Source organism: Lupinus angustifolius, chromosome LG04 (genome assembly GCF_001865875.1).
Source record: "Lupinus angustifolius cultivar Tanjil chromosome LG04, LupAngTanjil_v1.0, whole genome shotgun sequence".
Lineage (NCBI taxonomy): Eukaryota > Viridiplantae > Streptophyta > Magnoliopsida > Fabales > Fabaceae > Lupinus > Lupinus angustifolius.
In genome coordinates, this window is record NC_032012.1 from 26,887,972 (window position 1) to 26,905,212 (window position 17,241).

At 34.9% G+C, this 17,241-nt stretch overlaps 2 protein-coding genes across 5 annotated transcripts; both read left to right on the forward strand.

The window, feature by feature from the left end:
* LOC109346770 (ABC transporter C family member 10-like) lies at positions 981–8,093 on the forward strand. Its single transcript, XM_019586544.1, has 12 exons — positions 981–1,104; positions 1,547–3,642; positions 3,848–4,168; positions 4,250–4,336; positions 4,481–5,071; positions 5,156–5,320; positions 5,924–6,218; positions 6,368–6,582; positions 6,670–6,975; positions 7,090–7,153; positions 7,231–7,470; positions 7,689–8,093. The coding sequence occupies exons 2-12, from the start codon at positions 1,597–1,599 to the stop codon at positions 7,799–7,801; spliced, it is 4,443 nt and encodes a 1,480-aa protein (XP_019442089.1). The 5' UTR covers positions 981–1,104; positions 1,547–1,596; the 3' UTR covers positions 7,802–8,093.
* Positions 9,482–16,524, forward strand: LOC109346769 (ABC transporter C family member 10-like). 4 transcript variants are annotated; one of them, XM_019586541.1, is made up of 11 exons: positions 9,482–9,507; positions 10,259–12,322; positions 12,525–13,013; positions 13,213–13,800; positions 13,885–14,049; positions 14,140–14,434; positions 14,560–14,774; positions 14,870–15,175; positions 15,289–15,352; positions 15,441–15,680; positions 16,184–16,524. In XM_019586541.1, exons 2-11 carry the CDS (start codon positions 10,271–10,273, stop codon positions 16,294–16,296), a joined length of 4,527 nt encoding a protein of 1,508 aa, XP_019442086.1. In that variant the 5' UTR covers positions 9,482–9,507; positions 10,259–10,270; the 3' UTR covers positions 16,297–16,524. The 4 variants fall into 4 exon arrangements, with proteins under 4 accessions (XP_019442086.1, XP_019442087.1, XP_019442085.1 ...); XM_019586542.1 differs by lacking the exon at positions 9,482–9,507 and adding an exon at positions 9,709–9,748; XM_019586543.1 differs by lacking the exon at positions 9,482–9,507 and having other exon boundaries at positions 10,061–12,322; positions 12,525–12,845; positions 12,927–13,013.

Genomic DNA, 17,241 nt, shown 5'->3' on the forward strand with positions numbered 1-17,241 from the left:
TTGATATCTTCTTCAATATCAACAAAAAAGTTCGTATCTTAAAACTATGGATAACTCATCAAAAGTGATTTGGTCTATAAATCCTTTTAATTTAATAATGAGTTGAAACTCTTTTACATATTATCATTAAATCAAATATTGGTATATTGTTACTTGCTCATAATAAAAATAAACTCACTTTAAAGAACTTTCACTAAAATAATATAGTATAACCTATATACTATGGATTTAACGAATGCTTTTTGATAGTGTAAGAGTATCGTCACCTACTTCACCAAAAACAGATACACTCATAAACTTTAACAATGTTATTGATCAATTTCATGATGAGTATTGTTTCACCTTACACTTTCATTATATCATTCACTATTTATTAATTTCTATATATGATAAACCAATGGAGAAGGAGAGGTAGATAATATAACATACCATTAAACATTTTTTGTTTAATTATTAAAGAGATTTTTAAAATTTCTGTACTCCTTCTTCTATCAACTTTTCACTTTATGATTACATCATGCGATAGCATAATAGACATTCCATTAACAAGATCAATTTTTATTTATTTTATTGTATACCAAATTTTGATTTTATTTTTTAAGGCTTGTTACTTATATATATTAAAAAGATCAATTTTTATTCAAGTGCAATGATGTGTGTAACACCTACATTGGTGACTTAACCAATTAGAATATTCACTCATCATTCACAGCTTAAAACAATCAATTGTAGTAAAGAGTAAAAACTAATAAGTAATTTAGTTCCAGAATCAATATTTTCTATAATTTTATGACTAATCATAGTTCAATCCACTGCCACTTCATATTCTTCCATTTACATGCATTCACCATGCTAAGTTTTTTTCTGTTTCTGATACAACTTTAAGTCTTTAACTATCTATATGCAAAAACCAAATCAGAAGGGCCATTTGGTCCTTAAAGTTGCTTTTGGTTCTTTTCTTTATTCAGGTTAGTTGCACATTGGTATCTTATGATTATTCTCTTCAAACCCTTTTCTTTGTTAAGTGAATGCATGTATTATTTGAGTGTGTCAGGACTCAATAACGTGCTTTGAGCTGGATCATGTGAATGGTCCATGACAATGGTGAAAACTCTTCTTTTATGGCTTTGTATGCATTGAAATATCTCTAACAAGTTACTTCTAACAAGCACAGAAACACTTGTTGCTTGTTTCCCTATAATGTTTTCAAGTTACTCATTGTAGTTGGTATGCATATGCAACTTTATATGAAATTTTGTCTTTGCAAATTAATTTCTGTGTAGAGTATAGAGTGAAGAAAAACTTGCTGATTACAATTTCTATCAGTGAACCAATCATAACATAACTTCATATTCTGAGATATATACCTCTATTTTCTGTAATTGATGTTTACATCTTTTAGTTTTAAAGACAAATTCGTTATATTTTCAAGTATATTTTGTTTACTAATGCTTGTTGATGACCCATTTTTTGGTTTAATGGTTTACAAGTTTTGTGAGAAAATTTTCCCACCAAAGGTATAAATGTTTTGTCATTTATGTTACAGAATACAGATTTTGAGGCTTTGAACAACTAGCAAAGAGAGAAAAACTCAAAATGGAGGGTTTTTGGAACATCTTTTGTGGGGAATCTAGTTGTTCAAGTGGTGAAGGAAAGCAATGCAGTTTTGATTACAAGTTTTTGATTGATCCTTTCACATGTATCAATCATTTCTTTATCATTTGCATTGATGTGTTACTGCTGAGCATGATCTCATTCACAGTGATCAAGAAGTCGAATCACAAACCATTTCAGCGTCTAATGCGGCTGCAAAGTTATTCAAAATTGCACCTACTGTCTGCCATAGCCAATGGCTCTTTAGGGCTGATACATTTGTGCTCAAGCATCTGGATTTTAGAGGAGAATCTGAGGAAAACTGGAACTGCTTTGCCTCTTGATTGGTGGTTGCTAGAATTCATTCAGGGATTGACATGGTTGTTGTTGTGTTTAACAATAAATCTTCAGCTGAATCAACTTCAAAGAGCATGGTTACTGCTGTTTTCTGTTCTTATCTCATTGGTTTCTGGTATTCTCTGTGTCCTATACTTGTTTTATGCAAATAGTAGCAATGGACTGTCTCTGAAAGTAGCTTTAGATGTTCTATCATTTCCGGGGGCACTTTTATTGCTATTATGCATTTACAAGGAATCTAAGTATGGAGACACTGATAGAGAAAATCATGAAAGCCTTTATGCTCCTTTAAATGATGAGTCCAATATTATTGATTCTATTAGCGATGTTACGCTGTTTTCCAGAGGTGGATTCTTCAATAGGATGTCATTTTGGTGGCTGAGTCCATTGATGAAAAGGGGTAGGGAGAAAACACTTCAGGATGAAGATATTCCGAAGTTGCGGGAGGCTGATCGCGCAGAAAGTTGTTATTTGATGTTTCTTGACCAATTCAACAGACAGAAACAGAAAGAGTTATCATCACAGCCATCAGTTTTGAGGACAATAATTATGTGCCACTGGAAAGAAATTTTGATATCAGGATTCTTTGCATTGCTGAAGGTAATCACCCTCTCATGTGGTCCTTTGCTTCTGAATTCCTTTATATTGGTTGCTGAGGGTCATGAGAGTTTCAAATATGAAGGCTATGTATTAACCATTTCTCTGGTCTTCACAAAGATCATAGAATCCCTATCACAAAGGCAGTGGTACTTCCGGACCAGACTAATCGGTTTGAAAGTTAGGTCACTGCTTATTGCAGCAATTTATAAAAAGCAACTGAGGCTATCCAATTCTGCTAGATTGACGCACTCGGGTGGTGAGATAATGAATTATGTGAATGTGGATGCTTATAGAATTGGCGAGTTTCCCTATTGGTTTCACCAGACTTGGACAACAAGCGTCCAGCTATGTATTGCGCTAGTAGTACTTTATCGTGCCGTAGGACTAGCAACAATTGCCACATTGGTGGTGATAGCTCTCACCGTGCTTTGCAATACTCCACTTGCGAAGTTACAGCATAAGTTTCAGAGAAAACTTATGGAGGCGCAAGATGAGAGATTGAAGGCTAGTTCGGAAGCTCTTGTGAATATGAAAGTGTTGAAGCTATATGCATGGGAAACCAACTTCAGAAATGCTATAGAAAGATTAAGGAATGTTGAGCTCACAAGGTTGTCTGTAGTGCAATTAAGAAGGGCATATAGCAACTTTCTCTTTTGGGCCTCACCTGTTTTGGTCTCTGCAGCTTCCTTTGGTGCATGTTACCTTCTTGATGTTCCATTGCATGCAAATAATGTTTTCACTTTTGTGGCAACGTTACGCCTAGTTCAAGATCCAATTAGAACCATCCCGGATGTTCTTGGTGTTGTCATTCAAGCAAAGGTTGCATTCGCCAGGATTGTGAAGTTTCTCGAGGCGCCTGAATTAAACAGTGAAAATGTGAGGAAGAGGTATATAAATGATCATAATAGGGGCTCGATTTTAATAAATTCTGCTGACTTTTCATGGGAAGATAATGTGACAAAGCCAACTCTAAGAAACATGAATTTGGAGGTTAGACCAGGGCAAAAGGTGGCTATTTGTGGAGAAGTTGGCTCAGGCAAATCAACCCTCTTAGCATCAATTCTCAGAGAAGTTCCTCGTACTCGCGGAACTGTAAGCTTTCATTGGTTTTATGCCTATAGGAAACATTCCAACAAGCTTGTGAAGTTCTTTAACCACACATAACTAAGATGATATTTCCACTTTTATGGCAGCATCAATTACCATACAAATTCAAACATGATAGACTCATTTTTCCTGCCCCTCATTCTGTAGTAATACTATTATAAGGTATCTGATTCCATTTTCTTGATTTCAGATTGAAGTTTATGGTAAATTCGCCTATGTTTCTCAAACGGCATGGATACAGACGGGTACAATAAGGGAAAATATACTGTTTGGATCAACTATGGACTCTCAAAGATATCAAGAAACACTTCATAGGTCTTCACTAGTAAAGGACCTTGAACTATTTCCCCATGGCGATCTCACGGAAATAGGGGAGAGAGGGGTTAACCTGAGTGGAGGTCAGAAGCAGCGGATTCAACTTGCTCGTGCTCTTTATCAAAATGCGGATATATATCTCTTGGATGATCCATTTAGTGCTGTTGATGCACATACTGCAACAAATTTGTTTAAGGTGAATAGGACTTCCCTTTTTAACATTCTGCATTGTTAGTTTTTAATGTTCTTCACCAAAGATAGCTTTGAAACTTGGCAGGAATACATCATGGAAGGACTTTCGGAAAAAACAGTCTTGCTTGTAACTCATCAAGTTGACTTTCTTCCAGCATTTGACACTGTTTTGGTAATTTCAAAACCACTAGTTATGTCATTGTTCTTTCTTTTCCTTCTCCAGCATCTAATTCATAACTACAGATTTCAAAGTTATGGTTTATATCTATTGCTTATTCAATATTACAAATGAAAGTAATCATTTCTTTACTTGCAGTTGATGTCTGATGGGGAAATCCTACAAGCTGCTCATTATTACAATCTTCTTACCTCAAGCCAAGAGTTTCAGGACCTTGTGAATGCTCACAAAGAGACTGCTGGTTCGGATCGGCTTGTGGATGTTACTCCTTCCCGTAAACTATCAAATACTGCTGGAGAGATTACAAAAACATATATGGAGAAGCAGTATGAAGCATCATCACAAGGAGATCAATTAATTAAGAAAGAAGAAAGAGAGAAAGGAGATAGAGGGTTCGAGCCTTACTTACAGTATCTGAATCAAAACAAAGGATACATATACTTCTCTGTGGCTGTTCTTTCGCACTTTACATTTGTGATTGGCCAGATATTGCAAAACTTATGGATGGCAACTAATGTTGACAATCCTCATGTCAGCTTGTTGCAGTTGATTGTAGTTTACTTGTTGATTGGATTTATTTCAACAATTTTCTTGTTGATCAGAAGTCTTGTTGCAGTTGCTTTGGGTCTTCAATCATCAAAATCGATGTTTTTACAGCTACTGAACTCCCTTTTTCGTGCACCTGTATCCTTTTATGACTCGACACCGTTAGGAAGGATACTTAGTAGGGTAAGCAAATTAAAGAAGTTTCTTTTCTCCCTGGAAATGAAATGCAAAAGAAGTATAATCCTTTGACCGTTACTCCTTGTGTAGGTCTCCTCGGATTTGAGCATTGTCGATCTTGATGTTCCATTCAGCCTTGTTTTTGCTGTGGGAGCTACTGCAACTTGTTATTCTAATCTTGCAGTTTTAGCAGTCATTACATGGCAAGTCTTGTTTGTCTCTATACCAATGATTTACATTGCAATTCGCTTGCAGGTAATGCTCAGAATCTTGTTTGATTTAAATTTCAGCAATGATTTGGTGTCTACCTTCTACGATTAACATTGAGAACGGAATCATATTTAACAACTCAGTTCTCATGTAGGACTTTGTCAAGCAAATGAATACATTATATGTAGACTAAACTTTATACCAGTGTGATTGGACTTCAGACAATTCTGGTTTTTGAAGGTTATTATATTAGGAAAGTTTCAAAGTTTACAATAATAACCGATTAACCGGAAAGTGTATGATGTGATGTAGTCAAGATTTCACTTACTAGTTAAGAAAACCCTACTACAGGAAATGGATGGTAAAAATGGATAGTGAATAACAACACAGAAAGTTATATCATATGAAAAAACTCAATATAGCTCCTGAAAGTCAGGTTAATAAATAAATAAGTGTAGAATACTAAAATAATAGAAGCCTGAAAAGTATCATTTCGATTTCGTTCTCCAAATTTCATTACTGAAAGTTCACATTTTCATTACATTTTATGCCATACTACTTTGTGTTTATGGTAACTATGTAGTACTTTATATAGTATTTAAGATGCTTATTGGAAGGTCAACATAATAAGAATGTTTTCCTTTACAGAGATACTACTTTGCCACCTCAAAAGAATTGATGCGGCTGAACGGCACAACAAAGTCCCTTGTAGCTAACCATCTAGCTGAATCTGTTGCTGGAGCTATAACAATAAGGGCTTTCGAGGAGGAAGATCGTTTTTTTGCGAAGAACCTTGATCTCATTGATGTCAATGCTAGTCCTTTCTTCCATAGCTTTGCAGCGAACGAGTGGTTGATGCTACGGTTAGAAACAATCAGTGCAGTTGTTTTTGCAGCCGTGGCACTTTCCATGGTTGTACTTCCACCCGGGACTTTCACCTCTGGTCAGACTTTCATTCATTATTGCCTTTAAATTAACAACTTTTGTGCCTTCTAGTAGCCTTAAAAAATGCATATCATTTGTTTTTGTCTTTAAACAATAACACATTGTCTTATGCGAGTATTTTAATTCCAACTTGTGATTTTATTCCAGGATTTATTGGCATGGCTCTCTCTTATGGCCTTTCATTGAACACTTCCCTAGTATTTTCAATTCAAAATCAATGCACTATAACAAATCAAATAATATCAGTGGAGAGGCTAAACCAATACATGCACATACCAAGTGAAGCACCAGAAGTAATAGAAGGAAATCGTCCTTGTGCGAATTGGCCAGTTGCTGGAAAAGTAGAAATTCATGATTTGAAGGTAAGAAATGCTTACTTATTTTGGCATGAAACTAAGAAAATGAGAGTAGAACTGAGGTGCATAACTTACTTGTTAATACGAAAACAGATACGATATCGAGTTGATGCACCCCTTGTACTCCGAGGGATCACATGCACATTTGAAGGAGGGCACAAGATTGGTATTGTTGGCAGAACAGGTAGTGGAAAGTCCACTCTTATAGGTGCTTTATTCCGTCTAGTGGAGCCAGCTGCCGGCAAAATCGTAGTTGATGGCATAGACATTGCTTCTATTGGACTTCATGATTTGAGGTCACACTTTGGTATCATACCTCAGGATCCTACTCTTTTTAATGGCACAGTCCGATACAATATGGACCCGTTATCTCAACACTCTGATCAAGAGATATGGGAGGTAAGACCTTGTTTTTCAGCATGTGCTTCAATTAATAACAAGAGAGAGTCATTTCCAGGATTTTGTATCTGCTTTACATGAAAAAAATGGACTAATTGTTGCTTCCATGTGAAGGTTCTTGGGAAGTGTCAGTTGCGAGAGGTTGTCCACGAGAAAGAAGACGGATTAGACTCCTCAGGTACACTTTGTTGTAAGAACTTTGCAGTGATCAATTCTGTCTAATTGCTAATATCTAGTAACAAAACTGCTATCCAGTTGTTGAAGCTGGAGCAAACTGGAGCATGGGACAGCGACAATTGTTCTGTTTAGGACGCGCGCTCTTGAGGAAAAGTCGAGTATTGGTACTTGACGAAGCAACTGCATCGATCGATAATGCGACTGATCTGATTCTGCAGAAAACAATTAGGACAGAGTTTGCAGATTGTACTGTAATCACAGTAGCCCACAGAATACCAACTGTGATGGATTGCACCAAGGTTGCTGCCATTAGTGATGGTAAGTTTCATCTTTACTACCCATTATATAATTCCATATACTAGTGCAGTTCATCAAATAAGGTAGTTCATGAGCACCATGAGAATTATAATATACTTAATGTGTTTCTAAATTCATCTAGTTGATTTAACAATTTAACTTATAACACATAATTAGGATGTGAATAAAACATTTGATATTTTCTTGTAAGAAATAAATTTTTGTGAAATTATTTTCAGGAAAACTGGTAGAGTATGATGAGCCAGTGAATTTGATGAAGAGGGAAGGTTCCTTATTTGGACAGCTTGTGAAAGAGTACTGGTCTCATTTTCAGTCTGCACAATCACACTGAAGCTATTAATGTCTTGCATGTGTCTCTTTCTATGGTATTATTATGAGCAAGATTTCAATTGATTTATACCGTCAGTATATCATTCAACATTGATTTATATTACTTATTACTTTCGTTTGAGTTTGAGAGTAATAGTGGTTAATAAATCAATGATAGATGATTTGCTGACAGTGTAAAAAATACGTATTAAATCCAAATGTTAAATGTGTTGTGATATGAATAAGGATATATTGTAAGGACTGGGATGTATGATGGTAATAAGTTAGGCTTATAATGTATGGGGAATTTGAGAGTATCAAAGTGAAGAATTGCATTATTTATCAACAATGGATTATTGATAAGAAATAAATCCATAAAAGAAATATGAAGTTGAAAATAATTTATGAGTTTAAAATCTGTGTACTGACACTGTCAGCCTATCATCCACCATTGATTTGTATTACTTTTGTTTGACAATCAATGATGATTAACAAATTAATGATAGATGATTTATTGACAAATACTTACACTATGAGTACATACATATTAAATCCATAATTTATTTGAAAGAAGAAGATGGCACCAACCACTCTCTCAGGTCTCACACTACTTACCATTCTCCTTCTCACCATTCTTCACTCCCTTCACCTACTCAAATATTATTTTTCTTTATTCAACTAACAATCATTTCTTACTTCACCCTAAAAGATACATAATTACTTTTATTAATCGCACTACATTTTAAATGTAACATTATATTTCTCCAAAAATAACACCTTTTATATTATATACTATTTACATCAAAAGTATATTAAATAGTATCTACAAATATATTATATGTTATGCTATACTTATCTATAAATTAATCTCTAAGCAACTATGTTGTTCTTGTGGCTATGATACTTTATACCCCTTATCTTACCCGATGAAAAGGTCATTGACAAATTAAAAATTCTATGTCTCTTTAGTTGCAGAAAATGGTGTTAAATTAATAATAATGCATCAAATATTCCTTATTTTACCATAATGGTGATATAAAATAATAGAGATTTACCCTTGTGAGCCCACTAATTTAATCTTATAATATAAAATAAATTGTGACAATTGAGTTTTTTAAACTAAATTTGATCTTTATTTGGAATGAATTTATTCCATCTTTCTGCTCTCCATGTTTCACATCCTAATTTATATTTATGCATTCAATTAATTAATAAATCTTTGTCAAAATTTTATCTAAACTTATACATTAAATTATAATATGGAGCCTCTCCCACATAATACCAAATTCTTTCACCAAAAATGTACATAACCGTTGATTGGTAGATATGACTTATTTTTGGATCTGATGTTAAAATATTCAATATTTTTTTTATATATGAAAACGACATAGTCTCTCTCTCTCTTGTATTAGTCTGGACCGTCCAAATAAAAATTGTCATTTTGTGAATAATTATTAATATATTAATATATTTGAGAAACATAACTACTTACTAAATACTAATACTAATTTAAGTAAGGATGAAGATAGTGAAATAAAATAGTGAAATGATGTTGATGATAATGTACTAAAAACATAAGCAGAAACGTAAGGCATGACGTCATGGTGCCACTATTTACATCATCATTCATATATATAAGCAGAGATAGTTACGAACTTCACTTCCTCTTTCATAAAAAACCACATCCATCATTCATATATAGAAGAATCAACACAACCACACATTCAAGTAAATTAATCATTTATTTTTCTTTTTGACAAAAAAAAATGTATGCGATTTATGTACGCTCGAACATTATATAGATATTACATTCTTTATTTTTTTTTTTTGTTGTTGACATTATTATTATTATGAATGAGTAGTGCATGTTATTTTAATTTGGTTATGTTATGTATATATAGATTACTATATCTGAATCATTGAGTGACCAATAGCAATGCTGAAACCACTTCCTTTTTCATACTGCATGGTATTGCCATAATCATGTTCATATAAACTCTTTATGTTACTTATTTTCACTGTTTTAAATCACTTATGCTATCTTTTGGCACTCTCTGCAGCCATATTCTATCGTGTTGTTTAGAACCCAGGTACTCACCCTTAATTAATATCATCCATCAACTCACCTTATTCCTACTTCATGGTTCTGACCGATCAGAAAAATACTTTATTATTAAATTATTTTAAACTTAAATATATGTTTTCCAACTATAAGAGGAAATGTCACATGCAGTGACACACTCTTTTGGTATAGGAGATGTTGACCATTAGATAGTAAGAGTAAATTGTTCATAGTTTGAGATGTAATGTAGAGTGTAGACTCTAGACTTAATTTTTATCTTTTCTTGTTTTACCTTCCAAAATCAACTTGGGCATGTTTTAAACTATTTTTCTTTTAATTTACATGTTTTAGGACAAAGGGTTTTTCAGGAAAGGCATAATTTGTTCCCCTCTATGTTTATTTGTTTTTGTTCTTCAGAGTTAGAAGAGAATGAACATGGAAGGTTTTTGGAGCATGTTTTGTGGGGACTATGGATGTTCAGAAACTAGAGGAAAGCCTTGCAGCTATGATTTTAAGATTTTTGTTGATCCTTCCACTTGTGTCAACCATTTGCTTATAATTTGCATTGATGTGTTACTGCTTCTGATGATCTTGTTCATTATGATCAAGAAGTCATCCTCAAAACAATATCAGGGTCGAATCCGGCTGCAAAGATATTCAATTTTGCAGCTACTTTCTGCCATTGCCAATGGCACTCTTGGCTTGGTGTATCTGTGCTTAGGCATTTGGGTTTTAGAGGAGAAATGGAGGAAAACCCAAACTGCATTGCCTCTTAATTTATGGTTGCTAGAATTCATTCAGGGATTGACATGGTTATTAGTGGGTTTAGCAATGAGCCTTAAGCTTAAACACCTTTCAAGAGCATGGTTGAGGGTGTTTTCTGTTGTAATCTTTTTGGTTTCTGGTATTTTGTGTGCTTCATCATTGTTTTATGCAATTAGAAGTAGAGATCTGACCCTTAAGGTAGCTTTAGATGTTCTCTCATTTCCAGGGGCAATGTTATTGCTACTATGCACATATAAGGAATCTAACCATGAGGACACTGACAGAGAAATTGATGAAAGCCTTTATGCCCCTTTAAATGGTGATTCCAATAAAATTGAATCTGTTGACAATGTAACCCTGTTTGCGAAAGCTGGATTCTTCAATAGGATGTCATTTTGGTGGTTGAATTCATTGATGAAAAGGGGTAAAGAGAAATCACTTCAGGAGGAAGATGTCCCAAAGTTGCGGGAGGATGATCGAGCGGAAAGCTGTTATTTTTTGTTTCTAGACCAGTTGAACAGGCATAAACGGAAGGGTCCGTCTTCGCAACCATCAGTTTTGAAGACAATAGTTTTATGCCATTGGAGAGAGATTTTGATATCAGGGTTCTTTGCATTGCTTAAGGTACTAGCTGTGTGTTGTGGTCCTCTGCTTCTGAATTCCTTTATATTGGTTGCTGAGGGTAATGAAAGTTTCAAATATGAAGGTTTTGCATTGGTCATATCACTTTTTGTTATAAAGATCATAGAATCTTTGTCACAGAGGCAGTGGTATTTCCGATCCAGACTTGTTGGTCTGAAAGTTAGGTCACTACTAACTGCAGCCATTTATAAAAAGCAACTTAGGTTATCCAATTCTGCTAGATTGACGCATTCTGGTGGTGAGATAATGAATTACGTAACCGTGGATGCTTATAGAATTGGCGAATTTCCCTATTGGTTTCACCAGACTTGGACAACAAGCGTCCAGCTATGTATCTCATTAGTAGTACTTATTAATGCTGTTGGGTTAGCGACGGTTGCCTCGCTGGTGGTAGTAGTGGTCACTGTGCTTTGCAATACTCCACTCGCAAAATTGCAGCACAAGTTTCAAAGCAAACTTATGGTGGCACAAGATGCGAGATTGAAGGCTAGTTCCGAGGCTCTAGTGAATATGAAGGTGCTGAAGTTGTACGCATGGGAAACCAGTTTTAAGAATTCTATAGAAGCATTGCGGGATGTGGAAGTCAAATGGTTGTCAGCAGTGCAATTACGAAAGGCGTACAACTCCTTTCTGTTTTGGTCCTCACCTGTTTTGGTCTCAGCTGCTACCTTTGGGGCATGTTACTTTCTTGATGTTCCTTTACATGCAAACAATGTTTTCACTTTTGTAGCTTCTTTACGCCTTGTTCAAGATCCAATTAGAACAATTCCGGATGTTATCGGGGTGGTGATTCAGGCAAAAGTTGCATTTACCAGGATTACAAAATTCCTCGAGGCACCTGAATTGGAGAACTCAAATGTAAAGAAGAGTAGTTTTAATGACAATGTGAGGGGCTCAATTTTAATCAAGTATGCTGACTTTTCATGGGAAGATAATTTATCGAATCCAACATTGAATGACATAAATTTAGAGGTTAGACCAGGGCAAAAGGTGGCAATTTGTGGAGAGGTTGGCTCGGGCAAATCAACCCTTTTAGCAGCAATTCTCAGAGAAGTTCCTATTACTCGGGGCACTGTAAGATTTTATTCATTGTCATCTTCTCATATAAATACTCTTAAATTTTGTGATATTTTCTTTCATTGGTTATACTTGACATATGCACTTTTTGCAAATCAGTGACATCATTTAGCACATGAGTTCAACTTGAATGTTTTCTTCTGTTTTTCATTTGAACAATTAGACTAACAGTTATCGGATTCTCTTTCTTGAATTTCAGATTGATGTTTATGGGAAGTTAGCGTATGTTTCTCAAACAGCATGGATTCAGACAGGTACAATACGAGAAAATGTACTGTTTGGATCAGATATCGATCCTCAAAGATATCAAGAAACACTTCATAGGTCTTCACTAGTGAAGGACCTTGAACTATTTCCCCATGGCGATCTCACGGAAATAGGGGAGAGAGGGGTTAACCTGAGTGGAGGTCAGAAGCAGCGGATTCAACTTGCTCGTGCTCTTTATCAAAATGCGGATATATATCTCTTGGATGATCCATTTAGTGCTGTTGATGCACATACAGCAACAAGTTTATTTAACGTGATAACAACTTCCCTTTCTCACATGCTGCATTTATACTTTTCAATGTTCTTCACTAAAGATGGCTTTGAAACTTGGCAGGAATACATCATGGAAGGACTTGCAGGGAAGACAGTATTGCTTGTGACACATCAAGTTGATTTCCTTCCAGCATTTGACACTGTTTTGGTAATTTCTTTCTTCTTAAAGCAGTGTTCATCTCCTTGCTCTTTTCCTTTATGTTTCTGCATCTAAGTAATAATTGTAAATTGGTAATGAGTTCAAACTTTGAAGTTATGATTTTTTGCTAATTGAAAATTATGAATAGGATATAAATTTTGTTGTTTATGTTATTGATTCCATTTACAAGATTATTTCTATGTTGCAGTTGATGTCAGATGGGAAAATCCTGGAATCTGGTCCTTATGACCACCTATTGACCTCAAGCCAAGAGTTTCAAGACCTTGTCAATGCTCACAAAGAAACGGCCGGTTCTGACCGTCCTCTGGATGTTACCTCTTCCAATAGGCCTTCAAATGCTACTGGAGAAATTAAGAAAACATCTATGGAGAATCAGTTTGAAGCATCACAAGGCGATCAACTAATTAAGAAAGAAGAGATAGAAAAAGGAGACCAAGGGTTCAAGCCTTATTTGCAGTATCTGAATCAGAATAGAGGATATATATACTTTGTCGTGGCTGCTCTTTCTCACCTTATATTTGTGATTGGCCAGATATTGCAAAACTCATGGATGGCTGCTTATGTTGACAATCCTGAAGTCAGCACTTTGCGATTGATTATAGTATACTTGTTGTTGGGAGTTATTTCAACATTGTTCTTGTTGATCAGAACTCTTACAACAGTTGCTATGGGCATTCAATCATCGAAGTCCTTATTTTTACAGCTACTAAACTCCCTCTTTCGTGCGCCCATGACATTTTATGACTCCACGCCTTTGGGACGGATACTTAGTAGGGTAAGCATGTTAATTTAAACAGTTACCTCTCCCCCCTTTTCAATTATATACAATAAAGTATTTGACTGTTATTTTCATGTTTAGGTCTCCTCGGATCTCAGCATTCTCGATCTTGATATCCCATTTGGTTTTGTTTTTGCTGTTGGAGCTACTATCAATTGTTATGCTAATCTTACAGTTTTAGCAGTTGTTACATGGCAAGTCTTGTTTGTCTCTATTCCAATGATTTATTTTGCAATTCGCTTGCAGGTAATGGACAGATTCTAAATTAAATTACGTTGCCGTAATGATTTAGTGTAATGTTTTCAATTAACCATACTAAGAATTTATTTTATACAGAAATACTACTTTGCCACGGCAAAAGAATTGATGAGGCTGAATGGCACAACAAAATCATTTGTAGCTAATCATCTTGCTGAATCTGTTGCTGGAGCTGTGACAATAAGGGCTTTTGAGGAGGAAGATCGTTTCTTCACGAAGAATCTTGATCTAATTGATGTTAATGCTAGTCCTTACTTTCATAGTTTTGCTGCAAATGAGTGGTTAATTCAACGTTTAGAAACAGTCAGTGCAGTTGTTCTTGCATCTGCAGCACTTTGTATGGTTGTACTTCCACCTGGAACTTTCTCCTCTGGTGAGTCTTCAGTTAGCCTTTGCGATGTCACGATGTTTTTTAATACCTTACAATTCATTTTCCCGAATTAACTATAGCATTGTCGTATGCAAGTATTCTAATTTCAACTTCTGATTTTATTACAGGTTTTATTGGCATGGCTCTCTCTTACGGTCTTTCGCTTAATATGTCCCTAGTCTTTTCAATTCAAAATCAATGCAACATATCAAATTATATAATATCAGTGGAGAGGCTAAATCAATATATGCATATACCAAGTGAGGCACCAGAAGTAATAGAAGGAAATCGTCCTCCCGTGAATTGGCCAGTCGTGGGAAAAGTAGAAATACACGATTTGCAGGTAACTAATCATTAGTTATTTATTTTAAAAAGATTGAGCATAAATTCAAAAATATAAGAATTGAATTGGTACATAACTTGTTTATCCGAAAACAGATACGATACAGGCCTGATGCACCCCTTGTACTCCATGGCATCACATGCACATTTGAAGGAGGGCACAAGATTGGTATTGTTGGCAGAACAGGTAGCGGAAAGTCCACTCTTATAGGTGCTTTATTCCGTCTAGTGGAGCCAGCTGCTGGGAAAATCATAGTTGATGGCATAGACATTTCTTCTATTGGACTTCATGATTTGAGATCGCGCTTTGGTATCATACCTCAGGATCCTACTCTTTTTAATGGCACAGTCCGATACAATATGGACCCTTTATCTCAACACTCTGATCAAGAGATATGGGAGGTAAGACCTTGTTTTTCAGCACGTGTTTCAGTTAATAACAATAGAGTCTTTCTCTGTAGTTTCATATCTGCCTTACCTAGTACAAGTGGACTAATTGTAGCTTCCATGTGAAGGTTCTTGGGAAGTGTCAATTGCTAGAAGTTGTCCAAGAGAAGGAAGAAGGCTTAGACTCCTCAGGTATACTTCCACGCTTCGATATTACAAAATTTCAAAGATATCAATTCTTGTGTAATTGCTAAAATCTAGTAACAAAATGCTAATTCAGTGGTTGAAGCTGGAGCAAACTGGAGCATGGGACAACGACAATTATTTTGTTTAGGCCGTGCTCTTTTGCGCAAAAGTCGGGTTTTGGTACTCGATGAAGCGACTGCGTCAATTGATAATGCTACTGATTTGATTCTTCAGAAGACCATTAGAACCGAGTTTGCAGATTGCACAGTAATCACAGTTGCTCATAGGATACCAACTGTGATGGATTGCACCAAGGTTCTTGCTATCAGTGATGGTAAGTAAATGAACTACCCTATGCATAATCATTGTCATTGAACACATGCTTTTTCAAACTAATCCAAAACTGAGGTAGTAGATTTAGCATTGTAACTTTTATCACACAAAAATGTGAATACTTAAAATTTGAGGTATTTGACTTCATATTGGAAGATTTATAACATGCTATAAAGAATATCATGTTACACAATGACTCATATCTCTAGATAAGAGCAATACAAGTTATGTGTTTGGGCTGATGTAAATGGGTTGGGGTAAAAGACTATACATTTATGTTATGTAAACCTAATGTAACAAGGAGAAGAATAGTCGAAACACATATTCTTATTCTCTAATAATACATACTGGTAACCTCTCAACGCTCTTAGAACGTAGGCACAGTTGGTTGAACCTCGTTACCAAACCTCTTGTATTATTCTCTTTTCTCTATACTATTTTACTATTTGATTGTTCGCTTGTTCCCAACATATCATTTGATGAAAAGTATGGTAATATTTTCAGGGAAACTTGAAGAGTATGATGAGCCATCAAAGTTGATGAAGAGAGAAGGGTCATTATTTGGGCAACTTGTAAAGGAATACTGGTCTCATTTTCAGTCTGCAGATTCACATTGAAGATGAAGTTTTTATCTGATATTATGATGAATCCAATAAAGTGTAATTAATTAGAAGTAGGTTTAAAATGTATTATATTTGGACAAAGTTTTCATTCCTGAGAAATGGGTAAGGATTCAGAGGGAGTTAACTTGTAAGATGATATATGAGTTGTGTTGAAATTTTTTGTATCATAATGGTAAGTGAAGTAATGTTGCAGAAGATATTGCTTTATGTATGTGTGTTTGTTAAGCCATACATCCATATAGCAGGTAAAGAGAATGGAATCATTAAGAGCAGTAACTTTAAATTATTAATGAAACTAACTTGAAATCATATTATTTTATTATTATCTTCATCCATGTTTTTTTTTGGTTCAATGAAAAAAAAAAGACAAACAAAACAAAACACTAGAACATGGGCACAATATCTCTCTATCGCGGCTTCTATAGGCCGAGGTGAATCCTAAAATTTCATATTTTCATAATAACTAGGATTAAGTTTAAATATGATGTCTTTCATCATCTAGAGATATGCTTAATATGAACATCCTAATTTTTTTAAGCAAGTAACAGATGTTGTGAAGAACTCTACATAGATGATCTAAACTAACATGCACCTTAGAGGATATACAAATTATTCACAAACTAGATATATAGTTATATAGCTTAAGAGGTAAAAGAAGTACTAAATACTAACTAGGGTTTGAGAAGTTACTAGGGTTATGGGAGGGAAATATAGAAATAAAGTATAGTATAAGGTTTTTAAAATATGGTCCAAAATAAAAGTGGTGGTAAAAGAGAATGGCACAGTAGATTTGTGTATTATCGGTATAAAGTTTTTTACGTATATTATTTGTTATTGACTTATATTATTTTTGTTTGAGAGTCAACAATGGTTGACAAATCAATAACAGATGATTTACTAATAATGTAAAAAATAATACTTATACAGTCAGTGTATACA